Raw genomic sequence first — 18113 nt, forward strand, 5'->3', positions numbered from 1 at the left:
CACTGCTTGAAAACAAAAAATGGAGAATGTGCGTGTAGTTTCTGTTCCGAGACTTTGTCTATTATGAATATTACGACTAATTTCCGCTATATGAATCCGTCTATATCACACAGTTTCCTAACAACGCACGTTGTACCTTAATGTAGAACACCTTCGCAAAACTAGTTTCACTCTGAACAATTTAGGAAATGAAGAGAATTTCGTAAACTCTCTTTCTCAAGAAAAAGGAACCTCGAATTAACTCTTTCAGACTCCTGACCGTAACTGTGTACGTCAAGTTTGGCTTTCTTTCTGTTGATCTAAACAATTTTTCTTTCCCCCTCGTTTTTGGAATCTATTGTACATATTGTGATTTTATTATTTGTATACTCGGCTTCTCCCAGCTGTCTTATGAGTGTTTGAGATACTCGATAACTTTTGTGAAGTGATGTGACGCAACCCACTTCGCCGGTGTAAATACCGAAATGTGTGTACTAATTTTCTCTGTTATTCCATCGCTATCATTTAAAGTCCGCCACTTATGTCCATTTCTACCAATGTAGATTAACTTTAATCTCGGTTTCACTTACTTTTTAACTTTTTCTAATTCTCAGAACTAGAAAAAGATACAAAGTAGATAAGTTAAACCAAACCAAGATTAAAATTACTCTAATTGATAGAAATGAACATTATTCAATTGGAATTATTCAATAGGACTGATACAGAATACGCCAAGATCTCCATCTTTATTTCAAGATTCGTTTAAAATAGAACGGAAATGACATATCTAAAAGACGTTTTATATAATGATAGGAAAGGACGAGCGGATTCAAAAGGATTAGCGAAGTGCGACTGCAACCATTTCATGACACTCGTACTTGGAAATTACATTAGGAATTAACTATGTCGGCGTATTAGCGTGCGGGATGTGTTACCGCGTTGTTTTACACCGGTAACGACAAGCCATCGCGAACGGAAGCTCGCCAGAAACTTCCGTCCTTTCCCACCCCCGCACTTCGTTCGAATCCGCTACCCCCGTTCGAAAGCCCCTCTAGCCCTCTTTGTGCCTCACCCCGCGCCATAAGCTCGACGCCGCAAACTAGTAAACCTGTGCGATGATCAAAGGGAAAATTAATTCGCTTGAAATATACCGATTCCACCACGAACCAACCCACTAGCGCGCAAGACAGAAAATTAATTTAGCTTTGTTGCGGATATCGCTCTTCTCCAATTCTCCTTTCCTTTTTCTCGCTCGTTCTACTCGCCTTTCTTCTCTTTCTTCTTTTTTTCCTCGACACGTGTGCAAAAGCACGAAACGGCAACCATACGTCGCTTCGACTACCAGCCAGATTCTTGTCGAATTTTTCACGCAAACGCGTCTGTTCAAATTATATATGTAATACGTATCTCAAAGATCGAGATTCACATTTCAACTCAGAATCAGTTTAAATTGGAAATCTTTTTTTTTTTAATTGCTGATCTTTCGAAAAGGAAGCACGTCGTTCCATATTTATAAAATCGATTCTCTCGTTTCGATTATGCATACACAGAGAAAGATGCATACTGTATTCAAATATTAATTACTTGTTTTAAATATTTCAAAAGTTCATATATCCGCAAATTTATTATAAGTTTATCGCAAGCATCAAATTTATTCAAAATATATTCTGAACTCTATAATAAGTTTATATAATACTTTAATCAAGATTATTAAATTAAAAACAAATTCGATTTGCTTATTTTATAAAGTTGTTTTTTTCAATAAAGTTTTATGACATTCTTTAAAAGAAAGCTAATTCTTGTTTCGAGCATATGATAATAAACTTTTCTCTAAAATTTTTAAGTATACATATATATTTTTAAACTATTACTAAAAGATTAAGATAATTCTTTATTAAAGATATCTCAAAAGATTTACTTAAAAGATAAAAATAAACTCAGTAATCACTTTTCTTAACAGCGGAATGATTTTGATATGTAACCTGACTTTTCGAGTATTTTACACTACCGCGTAAAAAATAATTACTCGACAATCGAGATTTAAGAATACATTTCGGAATCTTTTCTAGTTTAAATTGGAACGGTCTTTTTTTTAAATTGCGGATCTCTTTCGAAAAGCAAAGAAAAACATGTTTCGTATTTGCAAAATTGATTCGTCTCGTTCTCGATTATGCATTATCGGTGTTCTCTCGGCTATGAATAAACCGCCCGAGGAGCAGAGTGAGAAAGAGAGAAACCGACCGCCACGCCGTGCGCGCACGCCTGAGGCTCGCGGCGCGGGCCGACCTGCTAATTATGTACGAAATTCATTAGCCCATGTAAATATGGAGCGGTCGGGTGAATATACGCCCGCGTGATACCCCGGGGGATACGCGGACGCGCGCGGCCTCGTCGCGCGCAATGCGCACCGTGCGCATTGCTCAAACAAGCGACCTGGATCCCGATTGTGTCCGTATTAAGCGCACGAAACATTCATGCATGATATATTACAACGTACATTGCATACGTCTCAGAAACACTTGGATTAATATTGCGGAGGATGTTGATTAGCGGAAACCTCGGATCTAATCCGAGAAATCAGACTCATACACGGAAAGAACGCTCTTACTGACCGAAGTATCTGAAAATTTAGATTATACGTTCAGTTTTCATTGCAAAATTACAAACTGATTATATAGTTCAAACTGATTGCTAGAATTGTTTTGCAGCATTGCTTCAATTTTCTGCACTGAAAGAAATGATGGTCGAATAAAATTATTTTTAGATCTGTATTTAATTGAATTTTTTAATATTTTAACAAAATCGTTCTTTTTATGTATTTCTCGTGAATCTTGTCGCAAGAATCGGTTTTCCGGATTTCTTTAAATTTTTTCAGCGTTCACACCTCTTCTTGATCTCTCAAAAACTTTTTCGCTTATAAAGCTAACTTCTCTTTTGGTCTTGATTTGTGTAATGTGTGTTTCACGAGATTTCTTTATCTTTGAAACTAATAGAAAAATTTTGCTGCGATAGTATGATGCAATAGAACCATCATTTTCTAAAAAATTTAATATTTTTAAATCTAAATTTTATTGTGTAATTGATATTCTATTATACTTTATAAAAATGACATATAATAGATAATTATAAATATTTCAATTTTATTGAAGTTTTAAATATATTCAGCTAACGGAAAGTTATTTATAAAGCGACTGGATTTTTAAAAGATATAGAAGAATTGACTGATGTTTGAGTCGCTATTGGTTCTGTATTCTGCCACCGTGTGTTCTGAGCTTAAACATGCCCCTATCTCGATCTTCTCAATTCACAAACAATTCTACAACTTCTTGTGCAGTCGCTCGACGGGCAGAATGTCTACAACTCTTGCTGCACGCTGCGCATCGACTATAGCAAAATGCAAAATCTGAACGTTAAGTACAATAACGACAAGTCCCGGGATTACACCAACCCGAATCTTCCGACCGGCGACGCCAGTTTGGATGCGGCATCGCTCGCTCTTGGCGGCGAATTGCTGCTCATGGGTGCCGGTTCCCAACCGCGTGCCAGAATACCCGGTAAGTATTGTAAAATTCATACCTGAAATTTTCAATTTCAATCACGTTTACCTTACCAAATGAATCGCTTTTAATTATTTATGCATAAGTAAGCGTCCCATACAGACCGTGACAATACTTGAGCCAAAAACATATAAAGAAATATAAGACAATAAGACTTAAGTAGTAAGCGAATCGGCTAATCAGAATGAAGAACGTAAAGTAGTTTTCTATTGTGATTGGTCGATTAATCTTATAAAAGATATGTCTTTATTTTTGTTTAAAAAACAACATAAAAACTCATCAAAAGTGGAGAGGGACATTTCCATGAGTTATCGTGTGAGTTTATTTGAGATGGAAATTCTATAAATATCAAAATGTTGAGTCATCTACAATAGTTTTTAAACAATAATAATTATAATACTGTATAATTAAAAAACTGTATCTTCGAGTTTCACTATTAGGATTTCTCTCTTCAAATTATCTCAAGAATTTACCCTTAATTGTTGTTACGATCTTTATGAAATAGAGCGAACAAAAAAATGCACGAGCTGAATTTTTCATTATATTTTATAATATTTTCTAGTAGAAACATTAATACTATTTTTACATTTATTATTCAGCAATGCGCAACCTACGCGTACTAAGAAAATTTAATTATGAAAGATAAAGAAATTATTACAATAACTCGTTTTCTTTAATTCGTATATTTTCCTAATTTTTTTGTCTATACAGAAACATGAATTAATAAAAAAAGCAATAAAAAGTTAATTTGATTATAGCATTATACATCTATTCTGCATACTATCAATGATTTTATCCCCATCAATGCACAAAATTACCAACTTTGAAAATATTGCTGGGTATGCTTAATTTTATATCATAAAAATTGTTTAATAAAATATTTAATAAAATATAATTATATAATTATATTATATAATATCAATTTTATATAATATTAGTTTTATATAATTAGATAATTTATCTAAAAATCTATTATGCTGTTCACAATGTAAATACTAATTATGTGGACAAAATAGAGTCGCCCATTTTTTGTTCGTTACTGTATATGTATATATTCGTATATGTATACACATAATATATATACATATGTCCAATTTATGTACACATGTATAATGCATATGTACATTATACAATGTGGAACAGACCACGTGTGATATGTGATTGATAAACGCGTTAATCGTGGACAATTTTGTGCAGTAATGCTCAAAATAATTCAATATAGTTATATAGTTTGTATTCAAAATTGCTTTGCAAAATTCATCGTTATTAAACGCTAGCGAAATTCGACCGAAGCAACTCTGAATATTCCACGAAACGTATAAGCAATGAATTACATTACTCTTACGTGATTTCGTGTAATAATAACCTGATAATAGTTGAATATGTATTCAGTAGCTCGTGACAAGCGAGCTTTACGGGATTTATCGCCGTTATAACGTCTATTCCGAATGAATTCGAGACGTTTTTGTATTTTTATTTAGCTAACGTAAAAGCTCGTCGCGGAGCTTTGTGAAAGGTACAATTGAAAGGTTGATCGGCCAATTAACGACGTTACGTTTATCGGAATTAATTACGTTAGTAGTAATACCGATTTTACGTCACTCGGACGTCGGGCTGAATTATTATTATCTCACGATGGTATAGAAGCAATTTGCTGGCGTTTCAAACTACATTTTGTCCGCTATGTGCACCAGTCGGACGTTATTATTTCCTCGGGTAAATTAATTAATTAGTACAAAGTACTGGGCGGACGATCCGGCTCGCCGAATCGTCTGGATTTTTGCGTTTGTATCGCGGCGACAACGGCTAGTTTAAATTACACGCCCGGCGCTTGTTTGGGTTAAATTAATTTCACGGCGTTGTTGTTGGTATTTAATCTGTAGCGATGTAATCCACTTTTGCGTCCTATCTCGTTGCGCAAACAGTCCGTTGATGATTGAGGATTGAGGCGATCTCGTGACGGTCGGTCGATCTCCACGACGAAGAAGCGCTATTAATTACACGTCGAGGAGATCGTTGAAATATCGACAGAAACGACCGTTCGATGAATCGCGCGACATCGTAATTAGAATCGCGGCATTTTACGCTCGGATTTTACAAGGAATTTTACGATCCCAGAAATCCTGAAGACAGGATCGCGCTCGGTCTTCGTCCATCGCGACTTCTTTCTTTTCTTTCTAATTTTTTTAATCGCAATATCGACAATGATAATAATTTTGTCTGAACTTCCTGAAGTAGAGTCCATTGCAGGGGCACCGGGTGTGCTGCCCACGCCCTTTGCCATGCACGGTCTCGCTTCGCCCTTGGCCGGCCCTTACAACGGCGTACCTCCAGCCGGCGGACTTGCCGGTCTCGGCGGATTCCCTCTTGGCGCGGCTGGTCTAGGTGTCCGGGTCCAAGGAAGCGCGCAAGCATCGGCCGTTCTGCTCGTCAGCAATCTCAACGAGGAGGTAAGTATTTCGAGACCTCAAGTTCTATCCTGACCCCGTTCTTCTCGATATGTTGTTCTCCAAGAACGAGAAGCCGTATAATACTCTGGCGTGGTATACACGAAGAAAATCCGAGAAATTTTGAAAAAGTTGGAAAGTTTATACCTTTATTCATGACTGCAATTAAAGATCTTTCGGCAAATTATCGTAATTATCTAGAGATAATCGTTTTCTACATCCCGAAATTTTCTTCGTGTATCACCTTCCTATCAATCAGAATTGCATTGAATGCAGAGGAGATGGAGGATTCCGTTTCCACTGAGCGTCGTAACGTGTTCGTTCAACTCTTTGTTTCGATTTGTCAAGATAATTCTGTGTTATAAAAATCTACGCTTTATTCATGTAAAATTTCGAAATTGTCGGGACTAATCGCGTCTTGGCTCGGACGGGCTCTCTTCAATTGGAAGAGAATCAGTTCCGACTAAGTGTACGAGATGGTGAATACAGCGTAGATTTCTAGACACAACAATGCACTGAGAGAAAAGTTTTTGGTATTTACGACTATAATTACATGGTCAAATAATTATGGTTAGTTTTATTTTTACTGTTATTACTGCTATAACGTTAGTAATAGTAACACCCTGTTACAAGGTTTCTGTTTTTTTAAAATCTAAATGGTGATTCCTATATATGTTTAGCCGCTGAAAAAGAACATAAAAAAAGTTCCAACATATGTATCCTGAGAAATCAAGCACTTTATTAAAAAAAAACTACTAAACTAAAATTTAAAACAGTTTGAACTTTTCCTTTTACTTTATAGAATAAAATACATAAAAATTATCATTTAGATGTAGAGAAACAGAAACCCTTGTAAATTAGTGCAATTCTTGATATTAAATATTGCCAATAAATTTTATTATTTTAATATATGACTTATAATTGTACATAGATAATAAAAGGAGCTTTATACCATCGTATTTATTTTTGTGTATTTTAAAGAACATTCGAATTTCTTATAGTTACATTACATTTATTACGAATTTGCATTATTATATAAAAAATTTAGACTGAAGTTTCTAAAAATTGAAGGGTGATGAAACTTTTTTGGAAAGGATATTCTTTTTTAAAGTAAAAAGTTCTATAAGAAACACTTATTACTTGTTGAAAAACAAACAGTTGATCAAAATTTGTTGTGTCAGTTATAATTTTATTATAAAAAAAATAATTAGTCTTAAAAATTATAAATTCTAGTTAAATTATGATAATTGTAGCCATTTTTTCTCAGTGTACATATGTATAACGAGACGAAATGTTAAACGATACACGCACACGACAACGGGGGTGCGCGAGTCGTTCTCGAGTAGATCTCGAGCAGCACTGAGAGAAGTAGGCCGCGTACGAATAAGTGTGTTGTATGCGAATAATATATCTGTTGTATGGCATCTGTCGTCTCTATGCAGTGTGTATGCGTGTATATGGGCGCGTGTATGTGTATTCAAGCCTCTGGTCCACCGTATCTTTATCGCGAGAACATTACCGTCTTGCCCGGTACGACACACGCACACATACGCGCAACCGCCTCTTCTTTATCTTCTCTGTACCGTCTCACTTTTCCCTCTCTATTCTCTTCTCGTTCCCACGTCTCGGGCTCTCGTACTCCCCCGTCACATACCCCTAAAAGACCGCACGCTATTTCTCTCAGTGTGCGACACGCGGGACCAACCAGCCCAGTCAACCCCCATCCGGTATATACGCACGTGCATACACGTATAATTACGGTCTAACGAGCGTGTTACAACGTAGTGCTACGTAGGCGAACCCCGCAATTTCTCGATTCTCCGGCTCGATCTTTCCACCAGGCTGAGCTTCGACTGATTTTGCCAACTGTGAACTTCAAGACAGGAGATTGTCTTCGCAAGCTCGACAATATACATACATTCAAAATCGATCGCTAATGTCTAGGAGAACTTGTAATCTGTACTTACGTTTGTTACCGACTGGAAAATTACCACAAACATTGCCAAATTGACAAATGCTTTTTGTAAATATATGTAGAACAAATTTAGAACAAAAATTTGAACAACAATAATGTTAAATTGTTTTAAAATTAAGAGGAAAAAAATGCTCGATTTTTTATCTTTTTTTATTTATTTGGGATAATGAAACGACTCTCCTAGATCCTCCAGTCGAGTAGGTGGAAAAATCGAGCCGCGATGCGTATGTGCCCTGTTTCGTCACGAAACCTTTGATTCTGTTCCCTACTTGCCCCGCTCATTTTCGAAACACATACAAATCACTCCAACGTGTCACCATCCTGCGCCCTAATTAATTCGTAGCGTCGTCGACTAAACGACGTTACTTCTTGCGAGGCGACATTTATCGCGATTTACTTTCTCATACTTTGGTTCACAATATTCCGTGAATATTATATTTTTAATATATGTTATTTAATACGTTTGAACAATTCTATGTCTTTGTTGCGGGCATTTATATATGCTATCAGCTCCTGCATACGAACTTAGATGTAGCGTTCGATGACAAAAACGACGAACATTATCGTGTAAGAAGCTTCAACGGGATGATGAATGTCGCCTCGGCAAGAAACGGTGTGTCGACGTCACACTTCGCAGCTGCAACTTGTCACTACTGTACTATAACTGTGTGTACTACTATCGTTGTGTCGCGCACAAGCCTCGCAGTCTGACGATTCTCGGCCGTCCTCGATTTTTGCAAAAAGAAAAAGGCCACGCGTTTCTATCGACATTTGTCGAAAAATCGATCATATGGATAATTGCATATATCTGTATACACGCTACAAGAAAATGTTTTTTTTTTCTTGTCCTAACAATTTTGGACGTAGCATTTTTTCTCCGTAGCTACGTGCGTGCTTTAACTTGAAAAACGCGAATCTTGTGCGCACATCAACACTATACATTTAAATCCTATTATACTCGCTGACTACTGACTGGACTCTGTCTGTTCTCTGTGTAGATGGTCACGCCTGACGCTCTCTTTACCCTGTTTGGTACGTCTCCACATTTATATTATTAATTATATTACATTATTAATTATTATATTTACACCCTCGCGCTCTCACACCTACGCAACACATTACACGAAATCCACGGACGCGCGACACGCGACACACATGTGCCGGAGACATTTCGTTGTACGCGTGAATTTAATCGAAATGGAAAAAAAGAAAAGAGATGGAAAATGGCAGACGAAGACATTCGTCCGAACATTTTGTTTTTTTTATTCGGTCACGTAGTCATTTTCTTCGCGATAGAGACGAACAAGACAAACGTGTTACACACACAAAACGGGACCCGCCAACGTAGAATCTCTCATACGATTGTCACGTCCGAGGTTTACGTTTCATACCGAAAAATAAAAAATGAAAAAAAAAAGATCTCTTCCTTCTTCCTCGGTTTTATTTTTATTTCACTTTATTTTTTTTTTATTTGTATGGTTTTTTCACTCTCTTTTTTTTCTTTTCGGCAACTCACAAAACTCAAGCATCGTCATTCTTTCCCTCTCGTCATGTTTTACTCTCCGTGAGACATCCGTCATAACATAACTCTGATTAACGTTTAATCCGTACTCTTTCGATATTTTCGTGATTTCAACTTATTTTATTACTACAAGCTACTCCATTCGCAAATTCATGTGATCACCCGTCATACCGTCATCACCATCGTCATGCCGCCATATCGGCACCGAACACGTTCTCTCACAGATCTCTATTTCCAAGCATCTCTTTATACAGATTATTTCATTAATATTTTATTAATATCAGTTCCACACAACCTTTAATATTACGTAAGCTTTCGCTTATTTTACGTAATTCCATAGGAAACTCACTATTAACGAGACGTAGCGACTCGGCTGCGGTCATGTTTCTCCTTTCCGTGAGCGATTGTTATGCAGATTTTCCCGGATAATTGCAGACGAACGTACAAAAGTCACGTACTGCGTTACAGAACGCGTTTTAAAAAATTATTAAAAATTTTCTGTCCGTCCCGTAGACATCCATTTTTCGACTTTTAGCCAGTGAAAATTTCATTCGCTTCGCTCGGCAGCTACGTAATATCGAAAAATGTAGAATTTAAATGAATTAAACTTCGTGGAAACACATATAATAAATTGTTGCTGTTTCGTTGATTTTTAATGCGTTTTATTTTAACAAAAATTTACTGGATTATGAAGATTAATAATTGCAAATTACTTATTTACAACTTCTAACTTTTCTAGTTTTGTTAACAAATTATTATTAAAAAGAAATGTTCCATAAAAATGATATGCACTCTGAAATATAAAAATATCAAAGGGACTATTAATACGAATAAATAAAGTTTTTTATTTTGTAAACCGAATAACTTTGTACTTTGAAAATAAAGCTTCTAGCCGAATCGCTCGCCTCTTGCATGTCCCGATTCTTAGATCCGATCGTACCCCGATTTCGATCGACCGAAATATTGTCCCGTTCATCTTCAATAACCCTCAAAGCAGCCTCTCTAAAAAGAATACGCGGTTTGTCGCCACCACCCGAGTTTACTAAACAGAAATTTGCGTATTGTGCATATAGGCGTTTACGGGGATGTACAGCGTGTGAAAATCCTCTACAACAAGAAAGACTCGGCACTAATACAGATGGCCGAACCTCATCAGGCGCTTTTAGGTGAGTGAACATTTTTTTAGCTGTGTGCAACGATAACTCGAAATTGCGTTTTTGTCTTGTAAATAATCCATTTGCTTAACCCTCGACTACGGCAGCGGGCCATTTAAATTCGAAGTGAAAATTTTTGAACGTTTGTACACTGAAAAAAATTTCTGGTTGAAAACGAAGATGATTCTGATTATATTAATATTAGAATCTGACTATCTCAACTAGAGTTATAATAGACTCAACTAAAAAATTCTGATTTGTCCATTTTTAACCAGAATTCTAATTAATGCAATCAGACTCTTTCCAGTGTACAATCTATACAATTAGTACTATGAAGTTCTAAATTGTCGGTAAAAAAATCTTTGAACTTTCGTCTGTAAATAACCGTAAAATCTTTGGCATACGATGCATTTTTTCTTATCAAATTGCTTGCATGTCAGTAAATTGGAAATTCTATGTGTGGTGCAATCCTCATAATTTACTAAAATGAAAGCAATCCAGCAGGAAAAGTGCCGTAGGCTTAAGACAGAGGTTTACAAAGCATTTTGTATTTGAAATAAGACGCTTAAAAATTTAGGTATAGTTTTCATAGCTGTAGTTGAGGGTCTTTATACTAAAAAAAAAAAATTATTTATATATATGGCCCACTTTTTTAATGTGGAAAATTACAAGACACAGTTTCTTATTCCACAGCTATATGATACCGTAATTATGTTAACATCCGAACATATCAATGGTTATTTAACATTGTTTAATCTATATAACAGCACTAACCCATATGGACAAGTTAAGAGTGTTTGGAAAGCAAATCAAAGTAATGCTCAGCAAACACCAAACGGTTCAATTGCCAAAAGAAGGTCAGCCAGACGCGGGCCTCACGAAAGATTACACCAACAGCACCCTTCATCGATTCAAAAAACCCGGCTCGAAAAACTATCAGAATATCTATCCGCCGAGCTCGACCCTGCATTTATCAAACATTCCGTGAGTAATACAACAATACATATTTCGCGCCGCATCTCTTGGTGGCTTAACGACATTCAATTTGCTCTTTCAGGGCTACGGTAGCGGAGGAAGAGATCAAGGATGCTTTCACCAAGAACGGCTTCACCGTGAAAGCTTTCAAGTTCTTCCCGAAGGACAGGAAGATGGCTCTCATACAAATGCCTAACATGGACGATGCCGTGGCTGCGCTGATCGTAAGTCATCATTGTTGTCATCAATAACCCAAGTTGAATTGTGATCTTCTGATGAAAAGCTTATGCCGGATCTTGACTTCCTCCTTAATTTTATTATAGCTGCAATTTTTATGAAAAGAAATTATAAATTTCTTACCCAACTTTCACTCTGGAGGAGCTCTGTTTTTAAAATTCATTTATATAATTTCATTATTATTATTTAAAATTTTTTCTATATCCCGCCTTTAACATAGAACGCAGTACCGTGATTTGTTTATCTCTTTAGGATTAAATTCATGTTTTTGGTACTTTGTTTCTATCACAAAATGGAATATTTTTCTTCAAATTTCTAGTATTATATTTATGGAGTTGCAATTTCGAGAATTAAAATCGGATATTTTGCTCAACAAATAAGTGCAATAGTACTAAGCTATTCAGCACTCCACTGATTATAATAAGTAACTTTCGTAAATAATTCATTATTTTTACAAGAAACGATAATCCTGATTTTCTGCAACTAAAAATAGAATTCCTCGGAGCATCGAGTTTATAAAAAATATACATATCTCTCTCTCTCTCTCTCGATTCTCCTTACAGCATGCCTCCGTATCTATCGCAAGTATTTTTAAAGAAAAAGAAAGTAGGACGAAAATGTTTCAACTTTACTTGAAATCTAATTTAAAGTCAAATCCGTAAAATGTAAATTTCGATTGTTTGACTATAAAACCGATTCGTTCTTCCTCTTTCACAGAAAATGCACAACTATCAGCTTAGCGAATCCAACCATCTCAGAGTGTCGTTCTCCAAGAGCAACATCTAACAAGAATCGCCACCGTACGAGCAGCAATGGTACCAGCCATACGCCCTAGTTCCCCTTTGGTCACCCGCTTCAGTCTACGACTGATGGTCACGTAGTTGGATCCACTCAGGTGCTCGTCCGTTCCTGCGAGAGTCGCTACGCTGTTGCTGGCCTGCACTGCGCGTGCAACCCATGCGAGACTGCGTCGTACTCGGACTTTGAAGCAGCACAAGCGGACAGGAGCTACCTCGTCCGAGCGAGCTTAGGATGTTTTCGAGGCCTTGCCCTTGTTGTTGGGACGTCTATATGGCACGCACCTATTTTCGCATCCGGTTGATTCTGACGATTTGAGGGGTGTTGCTAGGGTGTTTCGAGATGTACCAGGGCTGCAAGCGCTCAAATTAAACGATGAAGAGGCAAATTCGCGACGGCCTTCTCGAAGGTAGTTTCCGGTGCTGGCTTTCGAGCGTATTAACGCGACAGTTTCATAATTTTAGAAATATGTGAGGAATTTAGGAACAGACAAGAATCGTGAGAAAGGAAAGGAGAGAGAGAGAGAGAAAGAGAAAGAGAATAATTCTTATTATTATTCTTATGAAAGCCAGGACCGTCGCAGGAAGAGAGAAACACAAAGAGAGAAAGTGAGAAAGAGAGAGAGATATACAAAATAAAACAAAGAGCCTAGCAGCTGGGCATACATAGAGAAAGCATGTGTAAGAGAGGGAAGAGAGATTAGGATTAGACGGGAGCGAGGAAACAGCACAGTGGCGAACAGTCCTCGACTCTTGTACAGAGTTAACGCTAGGAAAGATAAGCTATATTATTATACATGTAAAATTCATGCTCGCGCGGCCCAAACCGCTACAGTGATTACGGTTAAGAATTTTTCAAAGTTACGTGGACACAAGGGCGACCATCTCGCGATAAGCGCGCGCGACGGCGTCCGTATATCACAGTTCGGAAATAGGTCTCCGTCGTTGACGTGCTCGTTCGACGAGCGGACTCGAGGAGAAAAGCCAAGTGGGAACAAATGGACCGCGAGGTATCTCACGACGATCGTCGTACGTTCACGCGTGACGCGACGGCCGACTACCGTGAACCAACAGCGTTTACCACGAGACAATCTTCATTCTTCTGACGACCAAACACACATGCGACCGAGCGTACTTCTTCGTGGCTTCCGTTCTGTTTCGAGGGCGAGATAATACGGTCGACGAGGCTGACCGATCGAGTACGACGGGAACAACGTGTTTTAATTGATCGGGTATCTAAGTAAGAAAATGGCCAATGTCACGGGACCTTTTGCATGCTTTCACGAGGTACTACTACTTCGCCGACGAACCGATCGCCCTCGTTGATTTTACGTCGCGAGATTGGCAGCGGCCGAAATTGAGAGGAGAGTTGAAAGCGGCGGAGCGCCGAATCGGTCTTCAAAATTCTTCCCGTATCCATTATTTATCGCGATTGGTTGGTCCGTTCGTAAGGCGGAAGCGAAGCAATTATCAAAGTCGTTCGTTGCGTGCTGAGAGCAATCCTAATTGGGGTATGCTACTCCGAACGTATCTGGCCCGCTCGACCTATGTTTTATGTTTCTTCGCGGGGCATGTTTCTCGTTCCCGAAGGTACCTGCAGTATTCTCGACTATCCGGCGAAGTCGAACGCTTCTTAGGGGAAGATCGAGCGGTGCCTGAATGTTCAATGACCGAGGCGAGTTCTCCGCTCCGCAGGCCCACGTGACGCGTTTACGCGCGTCATCGTACGGTCGTCGCAGATGGCATTTTTATAATTTGTACGTTTCAGTTTGGAGATAAGTATTATAACGCACCCGCACACGTATCCGCGTCTTTACGAGACCGTACAATTATACAGTTATACGTACACGGACACAAGCCACACATACAATCACGCATGCGCCGCGCGCGAAGATAAATATTTCGACCGCCCTCTGATTTACACACGCGCACATACACACACACACACACACACACACACACACACACACACACACACAAATACACACAGACGCATAGATACAACTGAATGCGCGCAGATTTCTTAGTTAGAATAGATGCTTAGGCATGTGTTAGGATCTTAATCGTATAGTAAGCGACTAGATAAGTAATTGACTAGGAGAGGAAGGAGTGAACCGTTGAACATATCGCTAATTAAAAAGTTTGCAACGTACGGGGCGCGCGCGGAAAGTTGGTGCCGGTCGTAGCGGATCAACGAGTGGCACTCAGGATACCTCGAGAATAGTTCGCATCTCGATGGACAATATTCGAAGAAGAGAGAGGTACTATCATGTCTCTGTGCCAACGATAGATCCATTGTTTGACGAGCTTTGATCCATCCTATCGAGAGAGTTCCTGATATCAAAGCATTCCTTCAGTAGTCGGCGATTGTGAGGGTTCCCCGTAAATACAAGCGAATATCTCGAGGAAGCATCACACATGTGCAGATTGGTATTCGAGAAGGCGAATCATCGTTCGATTAAACGAACCATTTGCAACGTTGAGTTTTCGTTGGACAAAGTGTTGAAGAGAAAAGCAAAGTAATATAGCAAGTAATAGCTAGAATCGTATTTACGGGGATTTAGTAGAACTATGCAAGATCGATTGGGGTGATTTTCGAGATATCTGAGGTGTCCTCGTCGAGAAGCGCGAGACGGAATTTAGATCGGGCGTCGCGACGTTGAGGACAATTGATCTTGTTTCTATTAAGAATGAGAATCCTGAAATCCTTAAACGTAACGTGCCGCGCGCGCGCCGGCGAAGCCCACGGGTTTCTGTCTAATCGACGTTCTGTTGGAGTCAATTAAATTTTACTGATATAACATAACTGATCGTAGAGAGAATTAGGAAAAGGATTAGTGTGCGTTGGAAGGAGACTGTTATGCAAAGGCGTAACTGAACGAGCGAGAGGAAGGGAGAGAAAGGGAGAGAGTAATTGCGCGAATGCGAGAGAAAGAGAGAAACGGAGCGAAAGAGTTGTATTCACGTCGAGTATAGTGTCGCGCGACTTTGACGGATATTAAACTATATAAAAGGGTAGAAAGAGGAGTTTCTCCAAGCCGAGAACCGCGCAGCGACCTACAAGGCAGGGGGAATGACGAAACTGTGAAAAAAAAATAAAATAAAGCGAATGCCGGCTCGGGCATGGTGTGCTGTTTGTGCCAAAGTAGGCTAGCCGATAAAACTCTAGAATGGGATCTCTTGGTGAGCAGTGCGAATGGGATATCCCTGTTCGATCGCGTGGACGCCGATCCCCGGGGGTTCTCCTCGTACGATCGTAAATGTTTCCGCCGGGACCCCCTTCGATCGACGATCTCGCCTTGATCGAGTACCGACCAATCAGCTAGTTATTTAAAGACGTAGCGAGTAGCCGGCATAAGCGAAGGGGCCAGTCTTTGCATCTATGATCTGTATTTTTCGGACCTCTGATACTACGTTATTTACTTGGACTGCATTTATACATTCTTAACCGGACACACGTTCCGGATTGCAACGTCTGTCAACACGAGAGATATTCACGACACTTACACACGCACATACGCAGACATACACACGCACACATATTACTTAAGCAATACACGAAAATACACCTCCGCAATCGCCCACGAATGTACATACAGATTCCAGCACGCGATCCAGCTTTTATTTGGCTGAATATGGTAGATCCTTCTCGTTTTAGGTGGCTCGCTTAATTCGCTGCGTATTGATCTAGGAATTCAAGAAGCGCTTCTCTTACACTACCTACTTTATCTGTCTCATTCGGGTCGTTTTTCGTGCGGCACCTTTAAAGCATCTTGTAGCAGCCCGCGCGCTGACGTTTACATGTTCGTATCTCCTCGATTCTTATCGCATATCGCGGAACATAGCGTGAGAGTGCCACAAAGAGGGAGGAAAGAAAAAGGGAGAGACTGTGCGGGAGAGCTTTCGTACAATCCTTACTTCCGGCACGAATATCGTCTAAGCGTACCTGAACAGCTCGCACAGAGAGTGTTACTCGATTTCCCGAGCTAATATATATATATATATTATATATTTCGATTTATACACACATATATACACAAACACGCGTGTATCCTTTTCGCGAATTGCCAACGTCGAGCACCCATCGTTGATCGTTCACGCCAGATCGCTAATTACATTTTGTAGCTTGCCGGTCGTTTCTTAGCACATTCCTGTTGACGCGTACAACATGCATCCGTATACACCAATCCACACGGAACACACGATACACGTGACGATCCACGTAAGCGCACGCACTCAGTGTTTTGTTCCTGTCTTCGTTTTTTTTCTCTCGTTTTTGAAATTTCTTATCAGAGCGACGTAAACCCGAACGTCACGTTTTTCTTTCATCATTCACACCACACTAATGGTGACAATCAGCTCTTCTGCTCGCAGAAGGAGGAATTCGGCGCAAGATTTCTCCAAAGCGTTATCGCCAAAAGTAACTCGTTTCGACGAGCGGCGCGAGCCGTTCTTTCCGATGAACTTATTATTAGTAGAAAAACGTCGTATCGGAAAACGGGGCAGCTATATACGGAACTATAGATATCTACAGGGTGCCCGACGTTAAATCGCACATCTATTCGGTTTACTCTGTCGCCGTTACGACACACATTAGATCGGCCTTCCTCCTTTCCGCTCGGACGGTCCTCGTGATGGATAAAAATGAAAAGAAGAAAAAAAAAGTGATGAGGAAGAGGAGGCACCCTGTAGACGGATAGATTGACTATATCACTAGCTGGGTTGAGGGGGGCCGAGGTGAGGGTTGGAGTAGCCAGCACTCGCTACATGGTGTCGTAGATTATTCAGACTCCGAAATTTTCCCAGACTCGTCGCGCGAGGAATCGGCCGATGGTAGTTCAACGGGGGTTCACTTTCATCCCTCTCGCGACGTAGACGTTTTCGCGTCCAACAGGATCTCCGGTAAAGAATGGTAGGGTGAACTGCGGGTGAACGATATCGCGCGAATCAACGGGAAACGCGACGGGAATCTTCGCGTGAAAGATAGACACGATGCATGGATAATAATCAAAGAAGAAACGATTTCCATCGAGTGAAGATATTCAGGATAAAATGAGATTAGGGCCCAGATTGCGTTCAGTAGAAAAAAAACAACTTTACAACTGTTGTAAGATTCTTTAATATGATTGATTTATACATTTAGATCTAGTGAGAGGAACTAAGAGCAAGGTCAATCATATTAAAGAATTTTACAACAGTTGCAAAGTTGCTTTTTCTGCTGTACGTAGTCAATGAAAAGCACAGGCAATAGGAACAAAAAAATAACATACAGGTAATAGATTTCAACCTATCAGAAACTGTGTAGTATCAATGCACAGTTTCTGATAGATTGAAATCTATTGCCTGTGTTATTCCTTGTTTCTGTTGCCTGCGTTTTTCATTGTGTCTGAGTTCTTAACATTTTCATTATCCTGAGGCGAGTGTCTGTTTTCTGTCAAGCAAAATTTTGCGTATTGAGGATCGCTCGGTT

At 39.3% G+C, this 18113-nt stretch overlaps 1 protein-coding gene across 3 annotated transcripts in view; it reads left to right on the top strand.

Annotated features, from left to right (window-relative positions):
- heph (polypyrimidine tract-binding protein 1 heph) overlaps window positions 1-15732 on the top strand; it is a 375570-nt gene extending 359838 nt beyond the window's left edge. For 2 of the 3 annotated variants that reach the window (XM_018461600.1, XM_018461601.1), the window contains 7 exons: window positions 3314-3533; window positions 5772-5986; window positions 8957-8990; window positions 10554-10646; window positions 11402-11618; window positions 11692-11833; window positions 12564-15732. In XM_018461600.1, the coding sequence (XP_018317102.1) occupies window positions 3314-3533; window positions 5772-5986; window positions 8957-8990; window positions 10554-10646; window positions 11402-11618; window positions 11692-11833; window positions 12564-12632 (990 nt within the window). In that variant the 3' untranslated portion in view covers window positions 12633-15732. The remainder of the gene's footprint in view (window positions 1-3313; window positions 3534-5771; window positions 5987-8956; window positions 8991-10553; window positions 10647-11401; window positions 11619-11691; window positions 11834-12563) is intronic. The other variant, XM_018461599.1, reaches the window with a different exon arrangement.
- The last annotated feature ends 2381 nt before the right edge of the window (window positions 15733-18113 follow it).

Source organism: Mycetomoellerius zeteki, unplaced genomic scaffold (assembly GCF_001594055.1).
Source record: "Mycetomoellerius zeteki isolate Tzet28-1 unplaced genomic scaffold, Tzet1.0 scaffold124, whole genome shotgun sequence".
In the NCBI taxonomy this organism is placed as follows: domain Eukaryota; kingdom Metazoa; phylum Arthropoda; class Insecta; order Hymenoptera; family Formicidae; genus Mycetomoellerius; species Mycetomoellerius zeteki.